Source organism: Aplidium turbinatum, chromosome 9 (assembly GCF_918807975.1).
Source record: "Aplidium turbinatum chromosome 9, kaAplTurb1.1, whole genome shotgun sequence".
Lineage (NCBI taxonomy): Eukaryota > Metazoa > Chordata > Ascidiacea > Aplousobranchia > Polyclinidae > Aplidium > Aplidium turbinatum.
The window spans coordinates 22,222,590-22,243,723 of NC_137480.1; the positions used below are offsets into that span (position 1 = coordinate 22,222,590).

Below are 21,134 nucleotides of genomic sequence, written 5' to 3' on the forward strand. Positions count from 1 at the left end.
GATGGTGATCGCCTGTAGTCGATGCGCGCTTATTCTTTTTTATAAAAAATCAATGTAATGTACGTTCGTGCATTGTGCAATGATACTTGAAATTGCGGATTGATTTATAAATGTTTTCAAAATTTTGCCGAAAGTCAGATTAAAATGAACAAATAGTGTAACATAACAACAATCAAACACACATTTACATGCCCGGTAACAAATAACCGGTTTGGTCTTTTCAGGAAGTACAATTTTTAAATGCTGTTTGTGTTTACCAACGAACGTTTTCTTTACAGATGCGAAAGCAGAGATTTCTACAGTAGGTGTCCTGATTCGTTTCACAAATACATGGCATTATAGCCACTTCGGTCTTCAATTTAAAAAAAAGAATTAAAAAACAGACATAAATTTTGGTTCTGTTGAAAACCAAAAGATTCACGTCATAAAAGCCGTTGCCGGAATCATTTATCATGTGAAACAAGTAAGATATATTTTATATCTTATTGAAATGTGTCGTGTTTCGGTTAGACTACTGTCATTTCGAATAAATTGAGCTTCCAGCTTAAAATTTGCCATCCATCATAATTTCTATTCACCATTTTCTTCCCGTAAAGCTTTTCAGATATAACTTACTTTCGAACGTCGTGCAAGAGTCTCTCCACTTCGCTGTTCAGCGGAATTTTCGTGATAAAAGCAAGGCACTATAAAAATGATTCGGTATTTATTTTTTTTTATTTTTTTGCCAAAATAAAAATAAATCAGGACATATTCATTTGTTTCAAATGTGTGTGGCAAAGCAAAGTAAACTCTCCACCAAAAGATCTGTCTTATTATTCAACGAATTCAATGAATAACTCACGATCTACGCCATTGCTTTCAGTGAGTTGCAGAAAGAATTTATCGAAATTAAATCAATTCTATAAACACAATTCAAAACAATAAAAACATTTTATTTTGAATAGTCTTGTTTCCAGTAACCATTAGTCTTAACAAATTAGAAAAAGATTGAAAAAGTCATTCAAAGCATCGCTTTTGAATTTTGCGTTATGGATTCTAAGGTAGATAGGTTGTTTTTGGTCAGGGTATTGCAGAATGAGACTCATAAATTTCAACACGAAGTCAAGAATAATGCATAAAACTGAGGCATAATTTCGTGAACTATTTTGTTCAACAAACTTTATTAGAATTAACTTTTTAAAAGAAGTCGAGAAACTGCATTAGACGTGATATGAGATTGAAAACAGATGAACATAATAGACCTAAAGTGGAAATCGAAAAACCATGCTGGCGATATCTCATTACCGTTAGCCAGAGTGAGTTTAGTGGATTTACTTTAAGTAAAATCTGGTGTTCATAAGGTAGTTTTGTGCGCAAAACAACATTATTGTTTTGTAGTACCCTCACAATGCAGCAAACTATTTCTATGCTACTTCTATGACATCACACCCTATATCACCCATCTTTGCATTAGCTTGAGTTAGCATTTTTAAAGCATTTATGCTAGGAGTTGCAAATCCTACTCTCAAGCTTAGCTGCATATGTTTCTAGACAAAAACCCCACTGGAACATAAGAAAACCCATATGGCAGTTTTAAGTTACTAGTAGAAAAAAGATTGGACTTACTGCATTCCGGTATGTGTTCTAATGGTTTCACTTTACACAACATATCCGGAGTGTTTAGAGGGGATATTTTACTGATTTCCTATTCATGAGCTGCTATTAACATTATTTTTCACTCTGCCAATCGCTTCAATATGTTTCTTGCCTTGTGCAGAGATTGATTGATAGTCGTTCCGATTTGATCTCTATTGTGGAACGGATTGTATGTTTTGAAAAATATTTTCAGATTGAAAATGAAAGCAAATTAAGTTGGTTGGTCGATTTGAATCTTTGTTTTTTTTGCTACACCCAGGTAGAGATATAACAACTTCACTTTGCCTATCTCGGTAACCGGCCCTGCGTCAGTAGTTCAAAAGCCATCTACATTCTACAAGTATGCGAAACCCCCAGGAATAACATATCAAAAGCTTTGGCAGTGCGAGGATAAAGATCCAAAACCAACCGGTCGGGGAATACAAGCAATAATCAAATCTATCTTATTGATGCAAAAAGAGAGCCATTATATTGTAGAATTCCTCCATTATGTCTCAGCTCCAGATGGGCTTTTGGATTCCTGAAAAACACTGGCCAACATGTAAGAAGATCATTACTTGAACAGAATAAATCTATAAGTGGTCTTACAACTTTAAAGCAACTACGCAGCGCTTGTTATTACTTTAGTCGTATATTCTATGTTAAATTTTAGACTAAACTTGTGAAATTTTAATCAGCTTGTGGCAGGTTGTTCACTTCATATTTTTTCAACCAAACTACGACAAATCATTTGTTTGAAATTATTCTACTGTATAAACTTTAGGACTAATATATCACTTTAACAAAAATATGGCCAATAATATTTATACATTTACACGAGAATTAAAAAAAAAACAGTTATTTTTAAGTTTGTTTCGTTGCGTAACGTTATAAAAACTTTGTTTCAATAACCAGTTTATAAAAATCAAAATAAATTTTCAACTCATTTTTTACAAATACAAACTTATAAAAGAATTGAATATGAATGCTTCAAACTTTGACCTTTGAAGCACTCTAGTGGTCTCGATGACCATGCAGTTATTAAGGTCAAGATGTAATACTTTATAAAAGGCCATTAATTTACAAATGTTAAATCAAATTTTTTATACACTGAAACGAGGCCTCTCAACCGGACAGATTTAAATTTAGTCTATCCAAAGACTAAGTTTTGAAAAGACTAAAATAAGATTACATAACCTATACCCAAAATGTGATGTAAAAAAGGTGATGGAAATAATTTATCTTTATATGATTGGCAAAGGGAAAACCAGAGTAAAATCGATGAACATCTGTGCACAACACATGGTGCAGTATGCATTCTTTATCCCGGCCAATGGCTGCTGAAGAAAAAGGAAAATACTAAAAACTTTAAGAGCTTTTCACTCTCACTTTCCTTTATCAGTTATAAAACATTTTGTAAGTTCCATCTTGTCCTATGTTATAAAAAAATCAATTTGCGTTAGGCTACAATGAATACGTTGGTAGAAATGTTGCTCTTATCTGTTTTACTTCTATCACCGAATTCATCCGCAAGAAGGTTAAGGTAAGTTGAAATATATTTATTCATTATGATATGCTATTAAAATTTCGTCAACATAGAAGGACCAAACACTTCAGCTGATGTTGTTTTATTTTTAAATGCTGGCATTTCCTATTCTGTAAAAGTGTATTACTTCATACTTTCTGACTGTTATGTTTTCATTGGTAGCCTATATATCATAGCCGTAAAAGATGAAGGTGCAGGGAGCGGAGGCAGTCGCAACCTTGATAAAAAAAAAAAAAAAACGTTGCTAGTTTGGACAAAAACATTCAATTATTTGGAAAAATTTAAATTGTTGCATTTAAAAAATAGATTTGCAAAACTAAAATCTTTTATTCTCCCACGGCCATAGTATAAACACATTGGTCGAATATCGTGTTTTTAGAGTCAAAGGTTGCTGAGAAAGTGCAGCATTGTCTAGAACAGTGAGTTAGTAGAACAGTGAACATGGGGGAACGCCCCACGTTATGTAACAATAGCTGTTTGTGACGATATTTTTGTGTGAAAGTGGCTATTCTGGACTTGCAAGTGTGAAGACACAAACTAAAACGAACTTAACTGTGAACTTGATATGAGATGTGCATTGTCTTGAACTAAGATACGAATGAATCATTAAAGGTATAAAAAAAGTTGTTAGGCTATTGATTTATGTATGATGGAAAGTAAACTTTGCTTTTAAATCCAAAACATTTAAAGATTAATTTGAATAAGCTCCTCCCGGTGATCCTAATAAGATGAAATAGGCCTATAAGATTTTTAGTGAGTAGTAACTTAATTTCAATTAAAATTTATTTAGTTTGATTTTGATTTATAACTAAACCGAGAAAAGGATCTGCACAAATTTTACAAGTGACGTCAAGGATGGCGCAGCCTAAAAGTTGAAGAATCCTTGACTTGGAAGAACCAAGCACGTTGCTATTCCCAAAACCAACAATCGTAAGCCTGCAACTGTGCTCTTTTACAATAAAACCAAAGTTGGTGTAGATGCTTTAGATCAGAGTGGTCCAACTGCATGCCCGCGGGCCAAACTTGGCTCGCGAGCTCCTTTTTTTTGGCCATCGAACTGATAGTCAGCTTTGCTTCTAGCAATATCACTTCAATTTTTGTTTCTTTGTTATTGTAATTGACAAAAAAACTTTGTGAGTGATCCTTTGTGATGCACAACCATACCACTTTGTTCAAAAAATTTTCCCATGGGCGTGAGAGTTAGTAGACAGCCCTCAAAACTTCAACTCCAATTATGTGAACTTCAGAACGATTCGTTTTTGCTGTCAAAGAAAATGGAAAATCCTGCAAGCTTTTGGAAGTTAGTGTCAAGGGAGAAGTTTCCCCTTTTAAAAGATGCTGTTCTGAACCTGTAGGCAGGGGCGCCGGAGCGGTTTTTGACTAGGGTGGCAAGATTTTGAAAAAAGGGCACTTTTGTTGCTGAAAGGCCATTTTTTTTAAACTTTTAAGACAAGATATAGCGATAATGCTCATCTATGAGCTCATTATCGAGTAATGATATAATAAGTGTCCGGTATACAAAAAACAATGGCACAAAAGGGCATCCTGCAATGTTATAATGATCTAACCGACTGTGATACAGACTTTTGTGTTTGTATCACATTTTGTGAATATTATTTTGAGGCAATAATGAAAGATTACAATTAGGCTAAAAGCGAATAGCAGAAATTGTTAAATTTCAAAATGTGCAGTAGCTGACATGACCTTAAAAGGGCACCATTGCCCCCACCATCCACAGAAAAATTGAGGGCAGGGGGGCATCCGCGCCCCTGCCTGTAGGCCACTCGATGTTTGGAACTACATACATTTGCGAATGTACGTTTTCGGCAATGAACAATATTAAAAATCGAAATCAACTTGGAAACGAGGCTCTTTACGCTTGCGTTCGCATGGCCACAACTACGATTCTCGTGGTCGTGGATAGCCTACCAACGCTATTGTCTAAAATTAAAATCTAAAGTTGATAAAGTTAAAGATGATCCCTCTTTTAGGATGAAACAAGCTGTAGAGCCTAGTAGAGGTTTTAAAGAGTAGTAACTATATGCCATAGGCTATGTAAAATTTGCCAGCAATGAGCCCATGAATCGCTGTTTAAAAACATTGGCCCGCAAGATAAAAAAAAAAAAGTTTTTGGCCCGCAATGAAAAGAAGTTAGACCACGCTGCTTTAGATCAAATTTCTGGGCTGCACTCAGTGCAAGCAAGTAGCGTAAAATGTACACGTCTGTTATGATGTCATGTACATTGGTACGATGAACAGTTGGGTTATCTACAAAGCAGTTTGTGAAATCATCATAAGCAGAAGAGTGTACACGCAAAAAGTAAGCAAAGATCTTCTGGATTGCTTCTTTTTTATCACCTCTTGCAAAATCTACTACGTACAAAACAGCCTCTCCTGCTACAGGAAAACTCACTGGAACGAAGAGAAAGTGACAATCTGGAACAACCCGCAACTAAATATCGCCGGACATGTTGTGCTAAATAGTGCAAAAATAGAACTGGCCATTGAACTTTGTGTCAAAATCCTGCATGTAGAACATGTTGCAGTAAACAATGCTTGTCGCACATGTCACAACCATTGTAAACATGTTCGCGAGTTTTTCCTTGATTCATAGGGATAAATGACTTTTAAAAGTGCAAAGTTTGATTTTTACGAGGATTAAAAATGAAGTGTAAGACATGCAAGTTTCACCAAACGTCAATTGACGTACTTGGTCCTTCTAGTTTTAAGTTATCGAAACTAAATTTACAGTGCAATGATTTATGACTAAATGATGATGATTATGTGCCTGATCTGATACAGACGTTGGCGATCATGGTCTTCCAAACTTCTTGGTCATTTGCCACTCGTATAAAATCCTTCGTTTTGACTGTTGTGTTTGTGGCCCATTGATTCAAGCTGTTTAAATAAGTTAATTTTTGTCGAACTTTTTTTTTTTCCTGTATCATCCCCAATAATGCTAATTTTTCCAAATCTCCATTGTCTGTGATATGACTAAATATTTTTCCAAATCTCCATGTCTGTGATATGACTAAATATAAATTACTAATTCAGTTACCTTCAAATTGTTTCTATTTTAGGCGCTGTGTACGAGAGTGCTGTTACGTCACAAAAAGTGGTGGATACGAATGTGAGGAAGGATGCCTCCCAGCTTGTACAGGAAAGAAGAGTGACATAAAAGGATACGAATATTCCCGCAGCATGCCTGGTGATACAAAAGGAGACGAATATTCCATTGGTATGCCTGGTGATACAAAAGGAGACGAATATTCCATTGGCATACCTGGTGATACAAAAGGAGACGAATATTCCCGTGGCATACCTGGTGATACAAAAGGAGACGAATATTCCATTGGCATGACTAGTGATACAAAAGAAGATGAATATTCCCGTGGCATACCTGGTGATACAAAAGGAGACGAATATTCCATTGGCATACCTGGTGATACAAAAGGAGACGAATATTCCATTGGCATGACTAGTGATACAAAAGAAGATGAATATTCCCGTGGCATACCTGGTGATACAAAAGGAGACGAATATTCCATTGGCATACCTGGTGATACAAAAGGAGACGAATATTCCATTGGCATGACTAGTGATACAAAAGAAGATGAATATTCCCGTGGCATACCTGGTGATACAAAAGGAGACGAATATTCCATTGGCATACCTGGTGATACAAAAGGAGACGAATATTCCATTGGCATGACTAGTGATACAAAAGAAGATGAATATTCCCGTGGCATACCTGGTGATACAAAAGGAGACGAATATTCCATTGGTATGCCTGGTGATACAAAAGGAGACGAATATTCCATTGGCATACCTGGTGATACAAAAGGAAACGAATATTCCATTGGCATGACTAGTGATACAAAAGAAAATGAATATTCCCGTGGCATACCTGGTGATACAAAAGGAGACGAATATTCCATAGGTATACCTGGTGATACAACAGGAGACGAATGTCCCCATGGCATGTGTGGTGACAAAATAGGAGACGAGCGTTCCCGTGGCATACCTGGTGATACGAAAAGTGATGAATATTCCAGTGATCCTTGTGATACAAAAGATGAAAAAAATTCTCGTATATGTCCAGGTGATGCTAAAAAAGAACAATATTTTCATGGATTCCATGCCGATGCAAAGCAAGAACGTTATTTTCGCGACACTCATGGTGATACACGACAAGGAAAATATCTCCGCGATGACCGAGCCATCGTGGTGGCTTAAGAGAAAGAACTTTCTGATAATCTTGCATAAAAAAGGTTAGTTGAAAAATAATAAAGCTCATTTACGTTGCACATCTTAAGCTTCCTGTGCTAGTTCAAAAATCTTATCGGTTGATCGAATTAAATCTTTCCAACAATTATAAAATAATTAATAATGTTTGTTATTAATTATGCTTTCACTTTAGTGAATGTAAATTTATTCTGACCTAGCAATTCGTGATTATAATTCTTTTTTGCAATTTCAAGTTTTTATTTTTTGGAGCAGAATTTTTTATCGAAACACATCGTCATCATCATTATATTCCTTCCTCGTATTGAGGGTTGGATACAACGAACAGCTCATGGTCGAGAACAATGGCGCATTGTATCCATCTCTCGATATCTAAACACCCTGCGGGAACAATTACGTTAATAACAATGATAAGCCAAGGCATATCAGTAACAACACTAATTGTTGGTCTGGCAACTCTAACAATGTCACAACAACATTTAAAAATCTTAGTCAAAATAGTGTCTATGAATATGACAAGTGGTTAAGTTTTCCCAGTGGCTTCAGTGCTTTTACGAAGACGACTCCGTATCAGTTTATTTAGACGGGAAGTTGTTGACGCACGACATAAGGTGCAGAGTGAAGGAGCACGTGTGGTCGTGATAATAGAAATCAACAATAGTAATGTAAAACCAGATTTTTTTGAGAGATTTTTATCATTAATAGGTCATTTTAAAATTTACTGCTAATATTAATACGATTAAAGAATATTGATGAGTAATCAAAAAATTATACAAATCTAATAAGCTTGCAAAAATGAATCCTGAAAAATCAATTTTACTAATGCCTTGTATGTTTAAAAAAAGTATTATCTTACTCATGCATAGATTTGTGTTGCAGGTTACGGAAAAATGTCAAAAATAATTCAACGTACGTATTCAAGAAATCCAGAAATATTAAATATGTACTTGTGCTTAATGTAAATAAAACAGCGTCCATCTTGTTACAAATTATTGTTTGATATTGTCCATTTTGCAATAGATTGAGTTTCGCTTTTAGCAGCATGACCGTTGCTTACTTCACAATATAGATATTAACGACCTGTTTAGCCTGATGCTGCGAGTTTGCTGTGGTTTATCACAGTGGTTTATCACAGGTAAAAACACATCAACGAGACCTCAATCTCTGTTAAACCAACCTCATTTCGGACTTCGTACCAGAGCTGTCACCATTAAGGCACGGAGTCAACAAATGGTATGTGATAAGCCAAATAGAATGTGGTATCGATATATTCTATAAATATTGCACTGCACTCGCTGCTTTAAGCAAGTATGTATTGTGTTTGGCATATTGAACGAGAAACATATTGCAAATGCGAATGAAACAAATTCTGAAACTACTTAGCTAAAAAGTGAGACAGACATCGCAAGTAGGAAATAAAACGACTAATCGTGTACAAAGAAATGCTCCAAAAAAGACGAGATCTAATTGCATAGCAACATATGGAGTGGTAGCTGCAATCTGAAATACGGTTCTTGATTTGATTGATTGCTTCGAGGTAAAACTATAAACAGAGCACTGCATTTTTAACTCCGACAACCAAGACGGTGATATTGAAAACATTTGTGTATAGGGTTTCTTTAATTTTCTAATTAGACCAACCCATGCAAGTTAGCGCTGCAATATTTTTCTACCAAAAGCCAAAAGTTGCAAAAAAATTACTGCAATGATTATGTTGGATAGATAAATAAGAGCCCAGTACTTCTTCTTCTCGTGCTCCTGTGTTATTGATACCAAACACTTATTGAAAACAATGATGATGGAAGATGACCACAAACATTTCCGTCACTTATGTTAATAATCGGAGTTATTAATCACTTCATAATCGTTTAGGCATTTTTATTAATAAACGACTCTGCTCAGACTTTAAGACTTTTCATAAAGAAGAAGGGAGTTATTATTTGCTAAAATAATAGGGAAAATATTTTTATTTTTCACTTGTTTTGTGACTCATACTAATGCTTCCACGACCCATTTGTGGACCGGCTTGAAAAACACCATCTTAAAGCCGTTTAGTCACTTCCGCCATAATGTAGGGGTCTACCAGCAGTTTGAGGGAGCGATATTTGTTCACATTGCACCGTTAACACCAAAAGTGTAAACTAATCGAATTAACCCTTTGCTTTCAACGTTTTTTTGGAAGTTAACTGCTCAAGGGGGGGCCGTTTTTGGATCAAATTCAATCAGCTGTTACGTGTGATCCGCTGGTGCTATTTCAACAGAAGTTGCACTGGTGTGAAAAAAAATCATTTGTCTATGAGTTTGAAAAGTCATTATTCTAAAATTTTATATGTTAAACTTGATATTTCAACTTTTGCAAAGGTACCCAAAAACGACAATTTTGATTTAACTTGCCGCCTTTAATTAACCGTGCTAATCCGATTTCATGCAAAATTCTAAAGGACAAAGAGCTCGATCAACCGCACGAAGTGTGTGTGTGGTGTGCCGACTCATTGCGTCGATAAAGATTTACGACATGCGAGCAAATCTTATTGTAGGCTACTCATTAATTATAAAATAGTTACAAAGTAACATTGTTACATGAATTTGAAAAAAACAAAACTGCGTTGTTTTATATTTTTGTCCTGAACTAATGGTTTGCGAAACCCATGGCCAGCTTCTTGTTTTATGGAACCAGACTTCTCATAAGTAACACCTTGGCCTACTTGAATAGCTGTTTACATGTTCGTTTGTGTATTTTAGGTCTACAATTGAGTTTGTAGTATGAATATTTTTAGTAGAGAGAAGACAATTGAACAAGCTGTTGAAATTATCTGAAATTTCTAAGTTCAAATTAGGCGCTTTTGGAATTGTGGATTTGTGTCAAGTCGCATCACAAATATCATGCAGGCTACATCATAAGTCATTTGGCTTACGGGTGTTTATAAACATAACTCATGAATTACATCCACTAAAAATACAGCATTTACATCAACAAAGCTAAGTTCGAAGTTCACTTTTTATTGAAGATTGTGTCAATCAATTTGAAAATGCATTTTAGTCCGCCAGCGTCGAAACAATTCAACAGCGCAGTGAGGAACATGCGTAAACAAAGGAAATGTGAAATAAACCCACAGTCAGCAGATCTACATTAATTTAACGTTTACAAATGTTGAATCAATGTAAAAGGACTGAATTGCTGACTGGGTCGTTATTGTTTGGAACACAAAAAATACGCGTAAACGCGACGAAGCGATACAAGAGCAAAGCAGCGATTATGTTTCTGGCCAAAAAAAAGGACTTATGACTTGAAAGATAAAAATGATTATAACGAAGCTTCAAAATTTGTCATAAAAAATATTGCAGAGATACAATAAACACAATCATTTTGTGCTAGATTGTGAGAAGACTTCCTAGATTCTTTTCAAACATTTGCAGTATTGCAAATTATTTTGTATAACTTCATATTGCCAAAAAATGGCTTCTTGGTTGATAAAACGTGGCTACAATTCTATAAAAAATTCTTAGGCCTACTACATTGAAGTAATGAAATGTTTTTTTTGTGATTTTTTCTGATGACGTTTTACAACATCCGAAAAGTAAAAATAATAATGATGAATAATTTCACATAACCATGGTTTGTAAACGCTTCACAAAAATTTTGCGGAGACTTTACTGTTAGACGTAAAACGCTTGTAAAAGAAAACTGTCGGGTTACGTATTTATAATGTTTATTACGCTGTTATCTAGTTATAAACTGCCTTTGTTGTCTACCTTTGTGGTTACCGGCCAGCTTACAGCAGCATGCAAACTACGCGTTTATGGTATTTGCATCGTGTTATGATTCCCACAAATTTCCCACAAGGTCTTTGTTTTTATCTTGATATTTTTGTACCTTTTCTGTCCTAAACTTGAAGTCACTGTGCAGCACAATCCACACCGGTTTTTAGAAATCCACAATCAACATTGAAAATCTTTTGTGTGGTGCACCATTTCAAGTAGTGTCTTCCCCTAAACTGTTACACAAACCGCCCAGAACCAGGTTGATTATGAATATTATAGCCGTTGAGTGGCCGTTATTGTATGTGTGGATTTATTAGCTGTCTGACTAAATTCATGCCAAAGTCGAGCAAATTCTGCTTTCGGGATCCCTGCCGTTTTTTTCGGTATTTTTTGTTGATAAGTTTAGGCAGCATTTTTCCAAAATAAATGAAGACATCGGTATTGTTCGTCACTTAGATTTAGTTTTCTCAGCATTGTTTTTTCATTCTTTGATCCATTAGTTTATCCCACTTTAGGAATAATCAGATCGTTTATAAATGGCGGGTTTTCACAATAGCCGGCCTCTTATACATTGGCGCAACGTATTCAGATGTTGAATCAATGATCAAGAAAGCCGATTTGTTGTTTGTCTGATGTGACGCCGAGCATTATGCCTAGTCTACAATACAAAATATTTTGTAGTGAAGACGAGGCATTATCATCTTTATTTTGCGCTCTTTGGAACAATACACAGTGCACCGTTGAACAAAAATGCAACACATAACAAGTAAGCGTATGCGACATAAAGCAGCGAAGGGACATGTAGTCATCGAGTAAGCTGCTACGTGATCTCATAATTTTGAGCATACTGTATCTCACAATTACTGTTTGCAAAAACGCCATTTTTTCAGCTTCTTCCAAAAGCATTTGAAGTGATACATTTCCTCAATGGAAAGTTTTGTCAATGAGAGTATTTCCATAGAACGTTTATTTCGAAACCAGGTTTTTCATGTCACTACTCACTACCTAAGGGAAGATTTCTTATTGTAACGCTTTTTATTCGTCAATGGATATTTGCTGGTTGAAACAACTGTTTTGAATAGTTTGTGGCCTACATTGATCATAGATTGCTTTTCTTCGTAAAGCTGATAACGCAAAAACCGTTTGCTATTATTGTTTCTAATTAACAACTTTGTGACCACTGGCTTCTTTTTGTAGCATTAGAAATAACGCGCTTTGTGTTATTGAGGTCAAACCAAACAAAGGAAAACAAGAGGATGTTCCTCTCTGCTCGCGCATATGGATTCACGAAGCAATTATGAGCTAATGGCTTGTTATCGCAATGTAATCCATTTCACGCTTTGCTGGAAGTTAGCTAGAAATAGCAAAAATTCACCAAAATCTTGAATTTACAAGAAAACTACACAACTTTTAGCATCAAATTTAGTATCATCAGATCCGCCTGGCAATTTTAGGAAAAGTCAAGAAAAACCAAGTGCATGGCGTTACTGTGCTTCAAGTAATCAACGGAAATATGAGGGGGGGGGCCAAATCTGGCCTCCCTTTGAGGAGCAAAGTGTTAAAGGCATTGTTGTGATTAGGCTGTTCGGTAACGGTTTGTTATAGCAGTAATTTTTGATTCATCTTGCCGCAAGAATAAATTCCTCATAAGCAAGTATACAATCAACAAAACTTTGTACATGATTGCACAAGTCATGTCAATTTGGTATATTTTTATACTTATCTCATCTCTACACTCATGTATGCTACAGGATAGGCTACTGATAAAAAGATGAAAGAGTTATTCAGCGTATTCAAGAATTCCAGAAAAACCGTTCGTGAATTTCCTGTTCGTATTGAACTTTTGTAATAATTAAATAAAACAGAGTCAATCTTGTTTGAAAATACTTTACTATTTTTGATTTTCATATTAAACTGGATAAATAGATGAATAAAGAAATTCTGCAAAAACGTATTGTTTATGATGAAATAAACAACCACTAGGTGACTGACAAACAGGAAAAAAATAATATGTTAACAAAAGAAGAACAAAAATCGTGTGATTGTTTTTGTTTCAACCGTCTACAAAATATAGTTGAGCAAGACAGCGTTAAGCGGAGGCTCTCTAATTAAAGCTCTAAACCTGTTCCTTATTTCACGGTCTGCTGTGAGACTAATTACAGAGAAAGGACATTCTTGCGGTGAACAAAGAAAAATATCTTCTTTAACCCTTTGAAGGTTGGGAGGCTGTCAATTCAACTTTTTTGTATCAACAGTTGTATCTCTAAAACCACTAAGGCTGCGACTACGAGATTTCTTGACTTTTCCTAACTTTTATTCACCTCTATTGAGCTGAAATTTTGAGCGAATAAAGGTTATAGATTGAGAGATATAAGGCATTTCTCAGCACATCCTCTGAAATATTTCATATTCTATTGTTTATAATTTTCCCACCAGCTGGATAAAGTAATTAATTTGGCCCATGTCTCGTTAATCCTAACTGTTTCACAACGTGAAGGGAATTGGCTGTATGTAAAATTATGTAAGAAAAAAATTTAATCACAACATTGCAATGCATGTTCTTCAATACTCTACCAAAAAACAATGTGTAAACTCACGCTACAATTACAGTCATAAGTCACCTCAACAATTCAACGTATATGAGCAGTTCAAAAATTCACATAATTTTAATTTTCGGATATGCTCAGCGTGAATAATTTTACAAAGTGAATCCCAAATTTTGATACCGTGCCTCAAAAATTGACAAAGATATCACAAGCATAAGAAGAATCGACAGCCCCCCTCACAAACTGAGCAAGACTCCAGGAGCCCAACCTTCTAAAGGTTAAGATGATATGAGTGTTTTATGAAGCAACAGAATATCATGATAGTGTCTTGCACTTCTAGAGCATTCGGGGTTCAACCAGAGATGCGGAACCTGTACGCTGAATCGTTATGATTAGATATTAAAAGACGTAGCCTAAGAAGCTGTGACGTTTTACCAGTTTATTAATTCATATTCTAGACTAAGTATAGATGACTACTACAGATAATTCTTTGCAATGGGATTTTTATGTAAGGCATCAAATAGACCAAACAAAGTAATTACCTCGTAACGATGGTATGATCCTCTCCATAGAGATACTGTCGTACCAAAACTACAGTATATGATATTTCTTTGTCTGTTATAGAAATATTGGGCAAAAAAGAAAAATAGTTTTGTTAATTTTACATGAGAATAACATTAATTTCTTTTTAACCCTTTGATAAAACTTTTTATTGATTTCACTTCGATACATACAAGAAAAAATTAGTAAGTACCTCTGTTTCATAGGCAGTTACTCAGTTACAGTGGTGTTACTGAACAGACCGCAGACCATGTCATCCACCACTGCCTAAGCCACAGGCCTTCAAACGGTGCGCATGGTCTGAGGGTCCTGGACGACGAGACTGCTCAGTGGCTGATGATTTCCTGCTCCCCAATCTAGCCTGGAAATATCTGCTCATACGCCGATGATAGGCAATGCGCAACTTAGGCTACGTAGTCCCATAGACAGCATATCGGCTTTTGTCAATGATTTTTTTAAAGTGGCACTGAATCTTGTTTCTGCTTGGTATTCAGCAAATAAATTCAATTTAGGACGATAGTGTGGGTTATTCAACTGCACTTCCAAACTGCTGCACTGATACTGTCTGCTTTGTAAAGCGCTGAGGAGCAACGCATATCAGCGATGGATACAGTGCTATATAAAAACACATAATATTGTTATCATTATTATCTTCTTGAATGTGAATACAGTAGGCAGTTATAAAAACAAGAAGTGAGAACCACGAAATCCTCCTCATGCAATCCTAAACAGCAGGAATATTTTCGCAACGAGTTTACCATAAAGTAAGGTAAATGTGAGTCCCATACTTGAATCCAATCATCAGGTGATGAGAAGATAAGGTTCTCATTATACTAAGCCTTCGGCACTAACGAGAGTATGGGGGGCAGTTCCTTTCTCTCGGCCGCCTTTCCTACAGCAACTACGCCCACCCAATTTATTACACCATGGGTAGAGGTGAGCGGTGTTAACCATAAAGTACATATCAAAAAAGTGATCAGTTGGTTTTATTTTTTAGATAAATTTCGTTTCTATGGCATGTAAACCAAGACATATATGCAATTCATGATGTTTTATTATGGAATGATGACAAAAATAATGCAGTGAAGAAAACAGCCCAAAGAAAACAACATGAGACTCAAATTATTTTAGTCAATGAATGCTTGCACTGAAAGAAATTTTGTTACCACAAACACTGTTTTGAACAACGTATTAGTTATGCATTGTGAGTAGAGATGCAAAAAAACGTTTTTTTTTGTTTTTAAAAAAAACGAGCTCGTTTTTTTGTTTTTTATCGTTTTTTTTTGTTTTCTATTCGTTTTTTTTTTTTTTTTTTTTTTTTTTTTTTTTTTTTTTTTTTTTACCTATTTTGACATTAAATGTCACAATATGCAGCAATTGGGGTAAACTCATTGCAATAGCGTCTCTTTCAACAAACAAACAGTCTCATAACTGGTATAACTTATTTCAAATCAGACAATATGTCTGGTATATTTTTTCATTGCAATTTTGTAGATCTCAAGTCTCAACACACGAGCCATAAAGATTTCTCATCGTCTCAAATAGTATTAACAGTGTCCTATGGTCGGCACATCTCAAGTATTGTCTGTAATTTGGTCCAGCCAGTTGTTAAATGCAGTACCACACTCGTGTACAGTTTCGAAGCCACCTGGTATTTTGGTTAATGGGCATGTCAGGACCAGGTGGTCAGTGTCCTGTTTCTCTGCTTCACAAAGGCACTTTTGACCAGCACTCCACACCTTTTCCAGTACTACGTCAAGAGGTTATTCCAGTTGATGTGCATTTGGTGCAAACTTGATGAAAATCACACAAGCGGTTCTCGGGTTATAAGTGAAATAACCTTAGCCACTAGGTGGCTTCATAGATAAAGAGCAATAGAAAAACGGCAATATCTTAAGAACCGCTTACCATATTTGGATAATTTTTAGCTCTACTTTGGGATGGGCTATCTGTTTATAAACATTAAAACAAGTTTTGGCTACTACTTTTTGAGATAAAAAGAAATTAACCTTTTGTCGTTACGCACCGACAAAACCATGATGCGTAACTTTAAAAAAATTTTTTATTTGAGTAGAGGAAAGATTGATGAAAATTTTGGCAAAAGCAGTGTAGTGCTAAAGTCCCAACTTTTAGCTCAAATCACATTTAAATGTAGTGAAAGATGGAAACATTTTGATGTTTTTTATTTTCCCTGAAGAGGTTCAATACTCCTTTGTGATGTCATAGTGATGTTTTTTTTCCCTTAATCACACCATTGTGCTGTCATGGACATGTTTAAAAGAAGTATGGTTGCACTTAATCCATCCAATTTGAACTAGTTTGCAGGACTTTGAGACTTTAGCACTTTTCTGTTTTTGCCAAACTTTTCGTCAATCTTTCCTCAACCCAATGAAAAAAAAAACGCATTATGGTTTTATTGGTGCGTAACGACAAGAGGTCAATTTCTTTTATCACAAAAAGTAGTAAGCCTAGTTCCCAAATAAAATAAGTTTTCATCTTTGATGTTTGTTTTGTATTTTTATCCTGCATTGCAGGAATATGGGTAAAACTTTACACTTGTCAAGAAAAGTATTATGAAGCATTTATTCACTATGTGAACACTGAGCAGTGCTGAAAAACTCCACTTTAAAGGGAAAATTTCTTCATTCAGGTTGGTAGTTTCTAGCAATAGTCAACATGGGTGGTGGGAATTTGAAAGGAACATTAACATAAACCTTTTCTTACAAATACACTTACTTTTGACAGCTAAAAATATCAGTGATAAGATCTCTTGCATTATGTTACAAATGATCTGCAAGAAGCATCAATGACAAAGTGTCTAAGACCTTACAACACACGAAAAGAATACTTCTATTTCAACGTTTATAAAGCATGTACATCTTTGCTAAGCTATCAGTTAAAAAATATGTTTAAACAAGCTATTGGCAATAGCTTGCATTAGTAAATTACCACAAACAAGGTAACGTGTGTTTTGAATACTGCCATCTTGTTTTTGCCAAAATTTCGTCAACCCATTGAGTGTGTACAAGAATAACCAGTCCCGGTATACTAACATCGTAGGCTAACTTCCATAAAAGGAAAAAGAAATTAACTCATCTACATTATGTCATGTATCAAATTGCATTAATTCAATGTTTGTCATGTCTAGTGCCACAAACATGCCTAAGAAAGAAGAAGAAAGCGAAACAACGTAGGACTATGCAAAAAACATATGCTGCCAAGCACAAACACTTATGAATTTCAGCACACCAATAAAACCATTTTTACTAATTTAATGTTTTTCAAAAGACTATAATGAAACTAAGCTGCAAATTGTAAAAAATTTGCAACTTTTTCAGAAAAATATGAAAAAAAACAAAAAAAAGGTTAGTTGATCGATTGTATAGATATCACATAGTAATGAAACAATAAATGCTATTAATACTACAAAAAGTGCTCACAGCCTAATAAAAAAGCTAAGAAGAGAAAATTACATCAAATAAAGTTAGTACTTTCTAAAACCTCTACAGCCTGTTTCACCTGAAAAAGGGATCATCAAAAGGTCCTTTTTCAAATAGAATCTATATCTTCTTTTAGAATATTATTATTACTATTATTATAATCTTCTATTTGAATAAAGACCTTCTGATGATCCCCCTTTTAGGGGGAAACCGGCAGTAGAGGTATTAGAAAACAGTAACTACATTTGATATAATAATACTAATGATATGAATAAATAATATAAGTAATACATTGTTTTATAGGAGCAACATCTAGTAGTAAAAAGCAGCACTTTGTTTTTATACAGAATAATTTTCAGCCGCTTCATAGAAGTTTGGTGATGTGGAAGATTAAAACCAACAAAAATCGAAGTTTTTCACGCTGCAGTTCTGAGATCATGCATTTCCATTTACAAAAGGTCGATTGAGGTAACTTGCTTCATCAAAGCCAAGTTAACTTAATAAAACAAAACTCCCCAGTATTCCTGCATCTGCACTTTTTTTGAAGGGCTTTTGAAATTTGATTCAGTGTAAGGTGTTTTTGGTTTTAGCAGCCACTACGATTTTGTAACAGTTTGCTTTATGAAGTTAAACTGTATTTTGCCTAAATCTGGAGAACAGAAAGCTAAGTTCTTACTCGGACATCTCATCATCATTTCAAGAAGAGACTGTTTAACTTACCAAACACGAAATTTATCAAAAATGTTGACTAAGCAACATGATGCTTGGGCAATATCATCAGTTGCACGCATACCGAGAGCATGGGATTGTATCTATGACAAGACATTTGAAGACATCCTTGAAAGTGGAGACGAACATTGGCTTCTTTAACCGTACCTGTTACTGGCGTAGACCCTATGGTCTCGCCCTCTGCTAATTCAGCAATTTCACGTAGCAGCAGTGACGCTAGAAACCTGAGATTTCTTGACTTTTACTTTTTTTTCTTGCCCCAACTTATAACCCCGATTATGTTGGTATCGGATAATCGTGAACTTCACAATAAACCTTTTGTCACAGCCAGTTATGAAATGCAAGAAATTTGCTAATATTCAAAGCTTGATTGACAGTTTACTATAAGCGTGTGGTTTCATTTTGTGTTTGTCACTCATAACGCGACGGCGCTAAAATTCCACTCCGAAACCCAGGCAGCAAAATCCGTCATTTTTACATTGATTCAACGTCGATTTTGCTGTCTGGGTAAGGAGTCGGTCTCTGACGCGATATGAGTCATTCTTTGCTGGCAGACAATAATTAGGAAGGTGATTTGTTATTTGCACAAATTGCTTTGTAGTGCAAAAAGTGCATGGAATACTGTTTGCACAGAAACGGAAAAACAAAATTGATGAAATTTTGTGTCCAATGCAAGAAGACTTTCAAAATAAAATGTGAACTGAAAAATTTGACCAAGAAATGGCGAAAATAGGTAAAAAACCGAGTCTTTATTACCTTTTCTACCTAAAATACACAATCACGAATATATTTTGCGAAATAAATTGATTGAAGTGATAGATAAGGCTTTTGACCAACGGCATACTTTTTCCCGGTGTTATTTGATATAAGCCGACGGAGTAATTAGCAATAAGAGAGACGTAGACCTGATGGTCTCGGCCAGTAACTCTTGCCGCCAAAAGGAAGCAGTAACAGATAGCCTACGGTTAACGTCCAATTAATAATAATTTTCAACCACCGGATATAAAAGCTTGAATACGGCAATTTCGAAACTCCGATGCTTTGCTTTGCATGTTTGGCAAGAAGTAAATAAATGTAATTGAAAATGTTTTATTTGTAGCGTATCAAAATGGAAATCATCGACAAAGAATATAATTGAAACCAAATCTCATGCGTTCAAATACACAGTTTTATCCTGTCATGTCCGAACTGTTACCACTCTTCATCGATGGAGGCATCAGAACACACCGATTTGTCCAAATTAAGAACAAAGCAGGCAAACTGTTGATTTGATTTTAGACTCTCCATGCAGCATTCAAGCGTTTCAGTTCATGTTTGGTGAAACAATTAAACAAAGTTTTGACAATCAATTCGAAGTCATAGTGGCCTATGGGACAAGCTTCACCAGCCTGCAAGCCGAATGACGTCTGTGCGGCATTCTTATCAGCTCGAACAAAAGCAGAGCATGGGTTTGGTAAGGTGAACATTTTCTTAGAATAAACGTTTGAACGCTCCCAGGTGCGAGGAACCCGCGAAGATGACTCTAACAGTTCGCAAGCTTACGAGCGGTGGTTCACGCAAGACTGTGAATATTTGAATTTATGTCATCACTTGATTTTGGTGACAGTTTGTAGTTATAATATCTAATTGTCCAATGATATCGATGTGCATTATTTTTGTTTTGTGTACATGCTAGCCAAGCTAATGCACAATACGGCAATAGTTGTTGTTTTTCTTATTTTGTCCGTTCTTCATGTTACTTTTTTATAAACTTAAACTTAAAGGCAATCAACTTATGAAATATTATTACTTTTGTAAAAAAAACATAACAAATCCCACGTTCATGAAGCGTTCAAGTGAAAACAGCCAGTGCAAAACAAACATTCTCATGCAGTAACACGGCATTGGTCAATACAATGTAGACAGCATAGTTAGCCCTTCAATTGGACGGGCAGATTTCGTGTTTCGCATCCCGCAGTGTCAAAATATCACTGACTCGTTTGTAGGTATGATTGATTAGTAGACAATGCATGATTGGGAATTATGAATGAGTTTTTCTTGCTGTCCCCTTACAATCTTGCAGCACGATCTTTCTCTTGGTCTTTCGGAGATTCTGATAAAGAATACATTTAAAATTAACACAAGTCTTGTTAAAGTTTGAGTTATTGTCAGTATTGCCTGTCATTAAAAAATAGCTTTTTCGCGCACTGTGCAGCTGTATTGATTTAATTTTGCTATTTCAACCGCATTCTCTGCTGGATGAGAAAACTTAAGAGAAATCACCTCATGCAAAAAAATTACGAAGAGATACGTTTTGACAACATGTAGCCTATGCTTCCATTAATAAAGAGATTGGCAATTAAATTGCATTACAACAATGTCGCATTGATTTTGCTAATATTAAAAACAAGTGATTCATTGGAGTATTTGCAAAACATATTAATCTTAACATATTTGCATGTCCCAAAATTTAAATAATGAAACGCATATGACCTTGGGCAACTGTGTGACATGACTTAAAATATTTTATTTTTTTATTTGGACAGCTTATTTTAAATTCACATACTTCAAACATCTAGACTAGAGCATAAAATACCGTTTATACAACAAATGAAAATATTTAGTCCAAATGATCTCTGCAAGTCAAGTTATCCTCGGCGAGTCCTTCATTGCACACGCTTAGGCCACTGCCTGGCTCATTGATGCATTGCA

At 35.3% G+C, this 21,134-nt stretch overlaps 1 protein-coding gene across 2 annotated transcripts; it reads left to right on the top strand.

Moving 5' to 3' along the window:
• Window positions 1-6,734: 6,734 nt before the first annotated feature.
• On the top strand, window positions 6,735-19,716 carry LOC145777630 (uncharacterized). Of its 2 annotated transcripts, XR_014290335.1 has the most exons (4): window positions 6,735-7,431; window positions 8,285-8,314; window positions 8,541-8,638; window positions 19,543-19,716. XR_014290335.1 is itself a non-coding variant. In XM_082589063.1 (2 exons), exon 1 carries the CDS (start codon window positions 6,752-6,754, stop codon window positions 7,394-7,396), a length of 645 nt encoding a protein of 214 aa, XP_082445189.1. In that variant the 5' UTR covers window positions 6,735-6,751; the 3' UTR covers window positions 7,397-7,431; window positions 8,285-8,521. The 2 variants fall into 2 exon arrangements, 1 of the variants encoding a protein (XP_082445189.1); XM_082589063.1 differs by lacking the exons at window positions 8,541-8,638; window positions 19,543-19,716 and having other exon boundaries at window positions 8,285-8,521.
• Window positions 19,717-21,134: the final 1,418 nt, after the last annotated feature.

Excerpts from the sequence above, each read along its gene's own strand:
- LOC145777630 (XM_082589063.1), top strand. The coding sequence starts at position 6,752 with ATGACTAGTGATACAAAAGAAGATGAATATTCCCGTGGCATACCTGGT.